Source organism: Monodon monoceros, unplaced genomic scaffold, assembly GCF_005190385.1.
Source record: "Monodon monoceros isolate NGI ecotype Baffin Bay Population unplaced genomic scaffold, NGI_Narwhal_1 Super_Scaffold_16, whole genome shotgun sequence".
Classification (NCBI taxonomy): Eukaryota; Metazoa; Chordata; class Mammalia; order Artiodactyla; family Monodontidae; genus Monodon; species Monodon monoceros.
In genome coordinates, this window is record NW_021703772.1 from 64,710,405 (window position 1) to 64,723,875 (window position 13,471).

At 38.1% G+C, this 13,471-nt stretch overlaps 1 protein-coding gene across 3 annotated transcripts in view; it reads right to left on the reverse strand.

The window, feature by feature from the left end:
• The window catches only part of XIRP2 (xin actin binding repeat containing 2), a 289,739-nt gene that overhangs the window by 7,348 nt on the left and 268,920 nt on the right, over window positions 1-13,471 (reverse strand). For 2 of the 3 annotated variants that reach the window (XM_029225393.1, XM_029225392.1), the window contains 4 exons: window positions 12,847-12,957; window positions 12,396-12,468; window positions 11,312-11,442; window positions 1,288-10,651 (listed from right to left, as the gene is read on the reverse strand). In XM_029225393.1, the coding sequence (XP_029081226.1) occupies window positions 1,288-10,651; window positions 11,312-11,442; window positions 12,396-12,468; window positions 12,847-12,957 (9,679 nt within the window). The remainder of the gene's footprint in view (window positions 1-1,287; window positions 10,652-11,311; window positions 11,443-12,395; window positions 12,469-12,846; window positions 12,958-13,471) is intronic. The other variant, XM_029225394.1, reaches the window with a different exon arrangement.

Below are 13,471 nucleotides of genomic sequence, written 5' to 3' on the forward strand. Positions count from 1 at the left end.
CATAGTAGTTATATACAAGAGCATATATGCTCAATGTTCTTTATATTAAAAAAATACACACACTTTAATGCTTTGATGCTCAATTTTGGCTACTGAGAAATCCCCTTTGTTGATTTTGTTCTACTAGGAGACACACTTCTATATTTAATACCATTTTCCTTGTGTTTTTTGTTTGTAGTTATCTTAGAAACTGAGCATTTGAAATTAATTAGACAGCTTTGCTTAATTATGCCAGAAGCAAGTACATTAAGAAATCATATTAACCTGATAAACTAGACACATATGTTGCAGATATGATAGAGGCAGAATTATTAGTTTCAGCAGTTTTTATTTTTAAACTTGCTATTTCAATCTGTCCAAAAGAATGCACTACATTTATTATGACAAGTCTTTTTATTGTGAAGCTTCATTAATTGTAAAAAGCAGGGAAATATAAAGAAATGAGCTGTTCTCTGACGTTAAAAAATTTGCACTAACTTCATATGTTTTAAATCTCCCTCCTTCCAAATATAATCATATTTTAAAATTATTGTCCATGTTCATCTGTGAATGAGGCCAATTGAGCTATAATTTGGGGTTTAAAAAAGGTGAAAAAATCATTTATAGAAAAAAAACAGTGGCAGTAGAGAAAGCTAATTCCATCCAACTCAGTAACAATAATTTATATACAAAAGGTCTAATTCCATACCTACACTTTTGTCAGAGATCCCAATCAATAAAAATCCTTAAAACACATATGAAGAGTGTAAACTGTTTCTTGGATTATTAACAGGCTGTGTTGAATTCAAGCTCAAACACCACTTACGTCTGACAGTTAAAAATCTGTCAATAGTAGGTCAAGGAATATTATTTAATATTGTCTGTAACAAGTGGTTGAAATAATAACTTTTCATAAGACATATTCATAATGTGCTAAAGGTATACAATGATTAATAAATATATAGTTCCATATAATAGTTAATACTATCACAATAACAATTATTATTATACCTGCTGCTTTATCCAAAGCCTTATTTACGTTGACAAACACAGGTCTCAATAATCTATATAGTAGTATTTGTTACTCTCACACAGTGCTGGTGAATCATATTAAATTCCTTTGTAAAGAGGAAGTAGTAAAAGCAAGCACTGTAAAGGGAAGGATATCAACAACCAGGGAAAGCTGTTAGTTTTAGGTTATGTTGTTTAGTACTTTCCAGGTACTCTTTTATCTGCAAATCGTCTTAGTTATGGAACAGGTGCCTTTAAATGGGTTAATCTTACTTCACTCTTTGCAAGCTCATTTACCACTCATAAATGCAGATTCCTCTTGGAAGGTGGTTTTCATCTCAGTTGCAGAAGCATCTGAGGTTGCGTAGCCCAGGTTTTTAAAAACTCTTTCACTCTCCTGCCACGTCTGTTGAAAATTCCTCCTGAGTTCTGTAGGTGAATCAGAAACATCTAAAATATGGCCAGCGATGACATCCTCATAGGTTGGTGGGGCGTGCTTGAAGTCAAAGCCGGATCTGCCAGCTTCTGAGCCTTGTGATGAAGAGACCATCGTCTTCGACCCAACAGCTTGACTCTCAAATGCATCCACACCTGAGAAAAGTTCACTTAGAGATCTTGTTTCAGAGCAGATGCTGGGCGGCTTAACAGGCATCGTTTCTTGCAGCTCTCTGGGATGACTGTGAGAAAAGCCGGTAAAGCTAGCGCTTTCTAAAGATGATAATCCAAATTCCTCCTTAGAAAATGTACGACTTTCTTGTTTTATATTATGGTTTGCTTCTCCATTTGCATAAACTCTTCTATTTGACTTTGCGTCAAAACCTAGGCCATCCTCAAATCCCCTGAACCATCCGTTTATTTCATTTTCATGGTCATTCATGACATTTTCAGCCATTTGAGCAGTCCGGTTGGCAGCTTCATACCTCTGCACGTGCTCTGATAGGTGAGGTTTTTCGACTTGGCGGATGATTTCGACTGCGTCAAAACTCACAGTATCTGGCACTCTGCGCTTAGTGGAATTTACTCCATCTTTGTGAACGTAAGTCGCCCTTTTCCCTACTTTCCTTTCTTCCTCTTGAGCTTCCATGGATTCTCTGAAGGAACCACTATCAGCGTGATTTACAGTTATAGGTATTGTGATTGTAGGTGGAGAGTCCCTACCACGAGCCTCTATCTTAATTTGACGACGAAGTGTTGCAGGAGATGTGATGATCTCAGTCCTCTTCTCTACAATGGGAACCGGGGTTATGGATGAACCTGGGATGGTCCCCCTGGATAACTTCGCAGTGGTGTCTTTGAGTTTGACAAGCTGTTCAGAGTGACTCTTGGGTGGAGACGGGGAGGTATTTGCTCTGAGAATTCTAGGTGGTTGTGACACAGGTCTTGGTGATGGTTCAGCAAAACTGTCCTTTTCAGGGGACTGGGAAAGCTTATCCTTAGCAGAGGTTTCTGTTTGCCGTGCAGTAGACTCGATTGTTATGAAAGTTGGTGATGGCGGGCGTGTTTTTAAAGAGGGAGGAGAAGCCTTGGCATCAACTAGTTTAATTTCCTGATGGGTTTTCACATGATGCTGAGCAGTTGCTTCTTGATGAGTTGCTACTTGGTGGTGCTCTGTTTTTTCTACAATTGTATTTTCTTTCTGCTCAGTGTTTTTATTATAGCTGACATCAGCATTAGACACTTTAGATAATGTTTCATTAACACTAGTAGCTTTATTTCTCTGCTTTCCTGCTTTAGAGGATATCATGGCTGTTTGAATTATATTTTCACAGGACACAAGCATATCCTCTGCCTGAGTTTTAATGTGCATTATTTCTTCTTTGATTTTTTCTATGTTATTCTCCATAGCAATGCGAACTCCATATTCTCTTTTTTCTTCACTTAATAGCCATACTGGAATAATATTTAAGAGCATCTGAAATGTTTTAATGCCATTTTTATCTGGCTCTGCTTCAAACTCTTTTACCCTAGACAAAATCTGTTGTAGTTCTTCACGTTTTCTCAAGAATTCCAATATATTTACAGCACATTTTCCATCATCCTGCTGGGATTCTCTCACAGAGGAAAATAAAGATTTGTCCTGTGTAATCTCTTGCTTTGAATCTTTAGTGTTAGAAAAGACTTGTTTCTGTTGTATGCCCTTGATGCCAAGACATTTTTCTTCCTGCAGATTATTACATGGCTGGGGCAACTTTTTATGTTCACCTTGACCTTCAGAAGTCTGTATACATGTTTGCTGAAAATTCTGAGTCTGTGAATCAAGATGTGCATCAGTAACCTTTTGTTTGACTACCTTCTGGGCTGATTTATTCAAATGTTCTTGTTTTCTTTCAACTACTAGTTTTTCTTTCTTCGGACCAATCATCGGTGGTCCCTGAATTGTTTCTTCACTTCCTGGAAGGTTCCCACTCTCAGATTCTCTAAATTCTTTTCGCTTCTCATGAAATATATTGAGCTTACTTTCGTGGCTTTTCTCTGTGGATTCTGTAGGCAGTTTTACTGTTACTGTCTTCTCCTTCGTCGGTAACTGATAATATTTTTCAGCCACCAATTGCTGATTGCTACATTCAGTCCTTGCTTCTGTTTTCTCGGTTTCCTGGTACTGTTGTTTGGTAACAGATTGAACATCAACTTCAGCTTGCCTTTCATGGCTTTCAGAGCTGTGGTTTGTTTCATTTAACTTACGGTCTAGAGTTGGAAGCTTGATGGCTTTAACTTTGAAACTGGGGGAAACTGGTTTGCTTTGGGGCAAGTGCAACTGCTCCAGATACTTCTTCTGTTGTGTTTGCTGTGTCCTACATTCTTGGTGACTCTGTTTAATTTCACGAGCTGATTTAGATTGGATCATGTCCCTTGAGCTCTGCAAAACTTCCTTTTTCACGGTATCTTTGTCTTCTGAGGCTGTTGGAACATGTTGGAGCCTCTTGGCAGTGAATGTCACTGCTGGTGTTGTGGAAAGCTGGTTATCGGTACACACTCCTAGTACTTGAGAAAGACTTCGAGAGACTGGGTTGGTTTGGGCCACAGTGACCCCTGAATCCATTCCAGCTAGGGGGACCTCCTCCTTTGTGTTTTGTAACAGCACTTCCTTTTTCAACTCTGATACGTTTTGATTTTGGCTTTCTGTTTTGACTAGGTTGTAGCAAGAACTCTCCTGTTTTTTCTGTTTTTCAAGTTCTTCTCTTTGTTGTCTGTATTTTTCTTCAGCTATCATTAAAGGCGTCTTAAATTTTCTCATATAAGGTTTTGGACTTTGCTGTCCTGAACCTGCTGGAAATGAATGAGATTTTACGAGAGGTGCTATCAGTTTTTCCTTGGGTGGTGAAGTTTCTGGAACTGTCTGTGAGAGAGACCTTGTAGAGTCCATAGATAATTGTTTTCTTTTATCAAGACTTTTTCTAGATACATTCTGCTTTGTCTCTATGTGTTCACTGCTACTTGCCATTATTACTCTTTTCTGATCCTTTGAGGGAGTAATCTTACATTCCATATCTGGTGGTGAATTTTCCAATTCAACTTTTGGGGAACTATGATTCTTCTTATCTGCTATCTGCTTGGGAAATTTGGGTTTGGGGAGTGTGGGAGGTGGCAAACGTCCTCCAGATTTTCCTGTTATGATTTTAGCCTGAGAGCTTGAGGCTTCTTCTTGGGAATATTGTATGAATGCTCCACTGTGCTTTTCTTGAACAGAAGAGGAAAGGAGATGGGCTGGTTTTAGAGATGGAGCTGGCGGAGGGGGAGGTGGTGGAAACATTGCTAGACATTCTCTTTCAAACTTCTCATCTTCTGGTGGTGGAGGAAGAGGGAGGCCTGGGAAATTCTCAAATTCAGCCTTTATCTTCTCTGTGGACAGTGAGGGAAGAAACACATTTTTTTCAGGCAACATCATGAAAGGAGGTGGAGGAGGAAGAGGAAATTCAATTTCAGCTGATGAACTGGAAGGTAGAGGAGGAGGTGGAGATGGAGGTGGAAGAGGGAACTCACTTTCTTTTGCATTATTTTCAGGGTTACAGTTGATTGGATTAAAGGACATTTCCATTGCCATTTTTAAGTCTTTGGAAGTATTTGTCTTCATTAGAAAGTCCTGGCTTTTCAGATGAATATCAGTCTGCTTTTTGTCAGTTGCCTTAAATTTATTGTGGCTTTTTTGGGCGACTTTCACTTCTGTTACATTTGACATGTCTTGATCCACAGGCAAAGTCTGCCACACTGGTTGAGGGGTCACGTTCTTTTTCTTTATATCTTTATTAGAATATTGCATTTCTTGCTTTAACAGAGTCTGCTTCTGAAAGTCCTCTGAAACTTCACATGTTTCTCCAGCCATCTTGTTGACTGGACCCTGGGTTAAACTGGGCTTAGAGCTTTGTGTATCTGTTGATGTTTTAGTGTTTTTGGTATTTTTAGGACTCTTGTCAGGTAAAGCCTCAATCTTCTGGTGGTCATTCCTCACTTCACAAGTTCCAGTCTGCTGCTTTCCAATTGTTTTATCAATAGATTGGGTAAAGACAGCATCCTTCTTCTGTTCTCTCACTGTCTCTGATTCCTTGGTTTTTAGATGTTCCCTAACTGACACAGTTGAAGTCAGTTGTCCACTCACATGTTCATCTCTAAGATGTTGCTCTGTTGTGTTATCAGTCCAGATACCCATTCTGTCTCCTGATTCCAACACATTTTTAATAGCTTTGTGCTGTGAATTAGATAGCCTTCTAAGGTTTTTCTCAAGAGCATCATTGTTTTGTTCACGATCTATGACAATCTTTACGGTGCCCTTGGGGGCTTTTGGAAGATTAACCTCAGTTCTTTCTTCTCTTAAATCCCCATGACAAGATTTGCCTATAGTTTGATTAAGAATGTCTGTTCCCCCCTGCCACCTGGCTGCCGGCTCAAATGGTCCTGGTCTTGGCTGAAGAACGCTTTTTTTGTCCCTCTGGACAGCCACCTGATGATTCTCGATTTTCTGCTCTTCCTCAGATCCTACCATCACAGATTGCACATGTTCTTTGAGTACACTTTTATTATTTACCTCTTTGAAAGCTCTTTGTGCTTCTTTTAGGTTCCTTAATGATGCTTCAAGGTCATCTCGGATAAGCTCCTTTTTCAGGATTTCCATCCTTGTGTTTGCAGTCTTTTCAAGGCATTCAGTAGCTTTCTCTATATCCCCAGGGATGACATCAGGCTGTTTAGATTCTTTCCATTTTTGGCTTGATTCCTTAAGTGACTTGAGTGTGGCCAGCATGTCACCTTTTATAATTTCTTCTGTTTTAGCCACTGTTTTCTGACTTATGGCCTGGCTCAGGGAATTTAGGGTTGACTTCAAATCCCCTTTTATGATTTCTTCTTTGGGTAACTTACAAGGTGTACTCTGAGGCTCTGTCAGAAAAACCTTAACTGTATTATGCACATCTCCTGGGATGATGTCAGTTTCATTAACAGTACGTTCAACCTGAGATTGCCTTTTCTTTAATAACAGTTTTGTACCTTCTACATCGCCACCAATCACATCTTCCTCTTTTTCTTGTTTCCTAGCTGTTAGTGTTTCATTTGACCATGTCTGGAGCTGTCTGAGATAATCCAAAGCTCCAGTTTCTATGCATGTTGTAAAAAACTGAACATTTCCCCTCTCAGAGGCATCGATTTTAGCCCTTTCAGATATTTTATTGTTTGATATGGAAGATAGCAAATTATGAACGGTACGTTTTACATCACCCCCTATTACTTCTTCACGCTTAATTGTGTCACCAGCATTTTCATGAAGAAGACAATAGATAGTCATGTGAACATCTCCTCTTTCATCTTCCTGAATCAAAATGCCTTTCTTTACAGATCCTTCCTCGGAGAACAGGTTTTTTATTGCTTGTTGGACATCACCACTCACTATCTCTTCTTTTTCAGCATGAAATTCTGTTGATCTGTTTAATAATTGAGTTTTGGTCAAATTAACGTTTCCCTTCTCTTCTTCACTAACCAAAATCTCTCTTTTCTTACAGTCTCTTTTGGAAAGTAGCTTCACCATTATACTCCTGAGGTCAACCTTGACGATTTCTTCTTTCTGTATCTCAGGAGAGGCTTGATTCAGGAGCTTGTATTTTGCCATTCGAACATCCCCAACTTCGTCAGCTTCAATGATGATTCCAGGAGCCTCAATAACTTTTTGAGAGTAGAGTTCTTCTAAGGTTTCCTTAATGCTCTTGCCAATAACTTCCACCTTTTCTACCCTATTTTCAGTAAATTCATGAAGGGGTGTAGTTTCAAAGAGCCATGTAGTTGTCTTGACATCAGAAGGAGGGATTTCTTCCTTGGTGATTTTTGTGATGCTTTCATCTGCTTCCTTAATAGAATCTAAAGTTTGGTTTTCAAAAAGCCATACTGCCTGCTTCACATCACCTTTCTGCATATCTTCCTGGGTGACTGTTTTGATATTTTCATATCCTGACCCTTCTCCTCTCAGCTCATCTAGAGTGTGGGTCTCAAATAGCCAAGTAGATGTTTTAACATTGCCCTTTTGTATTTCATTGACACTTACTGTTCTTATATAAGTCTTCTTATCCAAATTTTCAGACTCAAAGAATTGTTTACTTGTCTTTACATCCCCACCTTGAATATAGTCTACAGTGGGCACAATATCATGTGGCTCTTTTGCAATCTGATCCAGTGGCTGGGTTTCAAATCTGTATCTGACAGAACTAACATCTCCCTTCTGAATGTCTTCTTGTGTGACAGATTTAATAACATACACAGTCTCTGATTCATTAATGGAGTCTAATGGTTTCGTTTCAAAAAGCCACCTTGTCCCTCGTACATCTCCATGAATTACCTCTTCTTTTTTAACTGTTGTCACTTCATGATAACACCCTTCTCCATCTTGAATTGCATAGAGTGGCTGGGTTTCAAAGAGCATTCTGTAGCTTTTTACGTCACCCTTTATTGCTTCTTCAGTAATTGTTTTCTTGGTGCTAATATAGTCAGATTCTTCTTTAATCTCATCTAAAGAAAAAGTCTCAAAAATAAAGCACCCCTTTCTTACATCTCCACCTTGTATGTCTGTCACTGTCTTAACTAATTTATCACCTTCTTGGCTTTCTTTTATCATATCAATTGGTTGGTTTTCAAAAAGCCACCTGCAGTTTAAAACATTGCCTTTCTGAATATCTTCAGTCTTTAGGGTTTTGATCTTTTTCAAAACTTCCTCTGAACTGGAACTTATAGAATCTAAGGACTGGCTTTCAAATTTATGCTGCAGGCTGGAGACATCCCCAGCTTGGATATCCATTTCCACGGCCTTGATTTCCTTTCCTTCTTCTCCTTTTATGCTGTCCAAATTTTCTGTCTCAAAAAGAAAGCATGCTGTACGAACATCCCCACCATGGATTTCCTCCTGTTTTACAGTTTGCAATTTGACTGTTGCTTCGGAGTCATCTTTTATGGAATCAAGTGACTGAGTTTCAAAGAGCCAAGTACAGGCTTTGACATCTCCCTTATGAATTTCTTCACTGCCAGTCATTAATGAAACTTTTTCATAAAGAGACTCCATTGGCTGGGTTTCAAAAAGCCATCTACAGGTTTTGACATCCCCTTTAATAATATCTGTAGCTTGTTCAGTTTTACTTTCTACTTCTTCCATATTACTAAAATATTTAATCGCATCAAGAGGTTGGGTTTCAAACAGCCATTTAGCAGATTTCACGTTCCCAGTCTGTATTTCTTGAGCAGATATTCCTCTAATTATCTGAAATTTATTAATGCTTTCATCAAACTGGTCAATGGGCCTTGTTTCAAAAAGCCACCTACAGCTTCTTACATCCCCTCTTAGGATTTCTTCTTGCTGGACTGTCTTTACTTGATGATATTTTCCAAGGTGATCTTGAATGGCATACAACGGTGTTGTTTCAAAGAGTGATTTATTTAACTCCACAGCACCTCTTGTGACTCCTTCCACCTCTATTTTATCCGATGCATCAAATTTAATTAAGTTGTTTGATTCAAAGATACGTGTGTAATTCCTTACATCTCCTCTGTCAACCTCTTCAAGTTTCACTGTTCGTATGTACTCTTTTTTATCTTCTCTAATCTCTTCCAGAGGTTGGGTTTCAAAAATCCATTTCTGGTGCCTAACATCCCCCTTTTCTTCTTCAGAAGTAGTAATTTTTTGAAGTTTTCCAACATCAGGGCTATCTTTTAAAGCCTTTATTGGAAGTGTTTCAAATAAATGCTTAGTAGTTTGTACATCACCCCCTATTATCTCTTCAGACCTTAGAGGGTCTGCATCAGGAACTTCTTTTAGAATATCTAATGGCTGTGTTTCAAACATCCAACACTTTCTAGAGACATCTGTACCTATTACTGTTTCCTTTTCAATGATGACCTCTTCTGACTCTTCTTTGATTTTCTCCAAAGGTTGGGTTTCAAATAACCACTTTGCCCTACTCACCCCACCTTTGACATTTTCTTCCATGGATATTCCTCTGATGACTTTAATTTCTGTTATATCCTTGTTAATTGTGTCTAAGGGCTGTGTTTCAAACATCCAACGTGCTCTTCTCACATCCCCCTTTTCAACATCTTCTCTGTGAATGGTTTTAATTTCTAGCATTTGACCTGAACCATCTCTAATAACATATAATGGTTGAGTTTCAAAACATTTTATACTTCTCTTAACATTTCCCTTAATTTCTTTGAGCTCAGACCTGAGCTGCAGTAGGTGCACCTCATCTACTGAGTGAAGGTGTCTAAGTTGATCCAGATGTTGAGTTTCAAACATGTATCTCACAGTCTTGACATCCCCCCCGGTTATGTCCTTTATGGCAGTTACTACTGATTCTTCTTGACTTTGATGCATTTTATGCATTGAGTCTAATGGCTTTGTTTCAAACATCCACCGCGCTGTGCAGACATCTCCTCTGGCTAGCTCAGGAATTTTCTCAGCATTTTCTTCAGTGACAGAAGAATGATCCCCCAGAGTATCGATGGGTTGGGTTTCAAACATCCATGTTGTATATCTCACATCACCACCAGCAATGATTTCTCGATCAGCAATGCCCTTGGAGATGTTATCTTCATCTGGAGAGCCATTGTTAATGGAATCTAATGGCTGATTCTCAAAGATCCATCTCATGGACTGCACGTCCCCCTTCAGAATTTCATCCCACTCCAAGTGTTCTCTTTCCGAGTTCAGACCTTTTTGAGAACTGTCATTCATATTTTCAAAAACATACCGGGCTTGTTGCACATCTGCTGAAACTGAGCTCCCCAGGTTCACTTGACGAGAAACAATCTCAGAAACCTCACTGATATAATCTTTTTCTAAGTTTTTTCTTAACTCAGGATGGATGTGTTTATATAAACGGTTTAATTCATACAAATTTCTTTGCTTGGAATATAATTCTTTGGGGACTGGTGGTATTCTAGGAGGGCTGGGGAGTTCAGGGGACTGGGAAAATGCTATCACATCTGTTGGAGTTTGAAGTATGTCGGGTGGGGGAGGAGGAAATTCTTCTGCCTTTTCCGAAGAAGTGGCATTAACTTGTGCCAGAGTCGAGGAAGTGGCACTGTGGTCACTGTATCTTGTGGTTGATGTTTCCTTCCTCTGGCTGGTTGAAGTGGAAGAAGTGGAAGAGGTACCCACAATTGATGATGGCTTTAAAGTCTCTTCATATTCATTTTCAATCTTTAAGGGAGAGAAAATCAAATCTTATAAAGATGAGTGTAGTGGTAGAGACTTTTTAGGCACTGCCATTCACCTGTCCACCTGCTATGACATCTGCACTGGGAACAATGGGTGGTATACTCCATTTAGAGACCTACTTAGGAGCAACAGTCAGTATTTGTTACTATCTGCTCTATAATATATTTGCACTTTTTAGAGTTATATTCCCTATTCGACATCAACGACTCAGTATTTTAACATTTACACGTAATCTTGATTATTTTTCCTCCTTTACGTAATGTGCTATGCAGAGTAATCTAGAGGGAAACAATAAAAGTCTTAAAGGACTTTTGAGGGTTGTTTTGTTTTCCTTGGAATTTTAAACAGAACAGAGTAAGTAGCTGACATTTTTAAATTGGCTTTATTACTTTAATGTTAGTTATTAAACTTTAGTGCATACCTAATTTTTTCTTCCCTAATTTCCTCTAGTGAGAAAAGTTTTCTTTCTACTGCTTTTCTCATATAGAATAATATTCTTCTTACGGAACAGAATAAGCACTGGCTCTGAATATTTTTTGTTGTTCTTGAAAAACCACCTCAAAAATTCAATAATTTGAAAATGTTATGTATTTACATCTGGTTTTACACTTAATATGTCTCTGTGCAGAGAAATTATCTTACCTTAATCTGCTTGGTTGGAGTCGTCTCTTTGTCAGAATAAAGGACCTTTTCCTGGGCAGACTTTTCAAATTGTTCTTTTAAAAACTTAGTTGAAACCTTTGGAATCTCTTCATCCTCAGGTGTATCTATGACTACAAACAGAAAACAACACCAGGGATATTATGTAACTAATAAACATGATGTTTGAGAAGACATTATAATGCTATGGAAAACTTCTCATAATGTAAGTTAAGTAAAAATATTCAGGATATAAATGTATACATATGGCAGTATTTCATTATGTAAGTTAGTATATGTCAAGAAATATAGGAGGAAAAATGGTGGTGATTATCTCTGGATGGAAAGTCATAAGTAATGAAAGTGCTGTTTATTTTAATTGTATGTAGTTTCCAAATTTTCTACAAGCATGTTTTGCTGTCATGCTCAAAAAGAATAATAAAAGTTATAAAACAAGAAAAGAACAGTAGAAGAACAGAAAAGGAAGATCTACTTCTTTAAGCAAAACTAAAATAAAACCAAACTCAGATATAGTCAAATAACATTTGGGTCACAGTTGGCTTAAATCTACCCTTTTAGCACTTTGGGACAGCAAAACTTCTCATTCCACTTTTATAGGCAAGACACCCTGCACCCATCTTATGCAAACTTGCGCAGGTTTGTCTGTAGTCTAATCTCATATCTGTGGGTTGGAGAATTAGACTTAAACGTGCTTAAATTTGTTATTAAAAGTAATACAATCTAGATAACTTTTCTGTTCCCAGGGAGCTTGATAACATCAAGTTTTATTCTGGATCCCTGAGCAAAATGCAGTTCAGAGGTGGCTGGCTTATCACCTTCTAGGCGTTTTGGATGAATACATCATAGGGTTGAAGGGCAATGAACTATTTTAGAAGCTTATTGCATCTTGTACCACAGGCAGAACCTAATTATATATAGAAATACTACTCTGTCCCCTTTGGGATCATAAGTCATAGTTACTAACTTTATTTAGTGGGAAGGTTTGTGCTTTGGAAGTCCTCCATTCAAACACAGAAACATCAATAGGAAAAAGATATATTGGGGTGAAATAATACCAGATTCTTACCTGTTTCTTGAACATATTGATGGAGTGGAGAAGCTTGATTTATTTCCACAGTGTGTTTTTCAAGATGAGAGACCTGTGTTTAAAGATAATTTTAAATAAATAATTGTTTTTAAGAAGTCAATTATTTCAGTATTGCACACATATTCTTCATTGCACCGTGATTTTCTTCCAAGACTTCAGCGCACATTGATACACTTTGGTCATTTATTTTCATGCATGGGTTCATGCTATAACAGAACAAATATGAATTGACACCTAAAGTGCACTTATATTTTTAGGGTGCTCATTTTATTTTTCAAAGAATATCAACCCCAAAGTACGGAAAGAGACACTGATGTGTATTAATATTAAATATATAAAAGGACAATAAAAGCAACTGTTTATAACAAGGTCAGAATTTCCACACAGTTCTGCAAACTGTGTGGAAAGTATTGTCTTTCTAAATAGTTACCATTTCTGTTCCAAGAACATCAATTTTGTGTGCTTTGGAAGTTTCTTGTTCATTTCTTTCCATTTCCTGGCTGTGTCCTGCAATGTCGACCTGGCTGCTACGGATTACCTCCTGAAAATGAATGGATGAATGAATGAATGAATGAATGGACAATGCTTTAAGAAAATTCTGAAAATTTTAACTTTTATTTTATTAATGCAATTTCAGTGACAGACGCTTCTGAAAAAAAACCTGTTTCCTCAGTATATTAGTTTACTTGGCTGTTGTAACAATTACCACAAAGTTAATATCTTATACTTCTGTAGGTCAGAAGCCCTGAATGGGTCTTACTGGGTGTTGGCAGGTGTAAGAAGGCATGCATTCCTTTCTGCAGGCTCTAGGAGAGAATCCATTCTCTTGCCTCTTGCAGTTCTAGAGACTGCCCACTTTCATTGGCTTATGGCCCCCCTCCTCTATCAAGCTGAACTTTTTCTCACTCTGCGACCTCTCTGATTTTCTCTTGGGATCCCCTCTTTCACTTTTAAGGACCACTGTGATTACACTGGACTAATCCAGAGTATTCAGGATTATCTCCCTGTCAAAAGGTCAGCTACTTAGCAGCTCTAATTTCATCTGCAACCTTAAT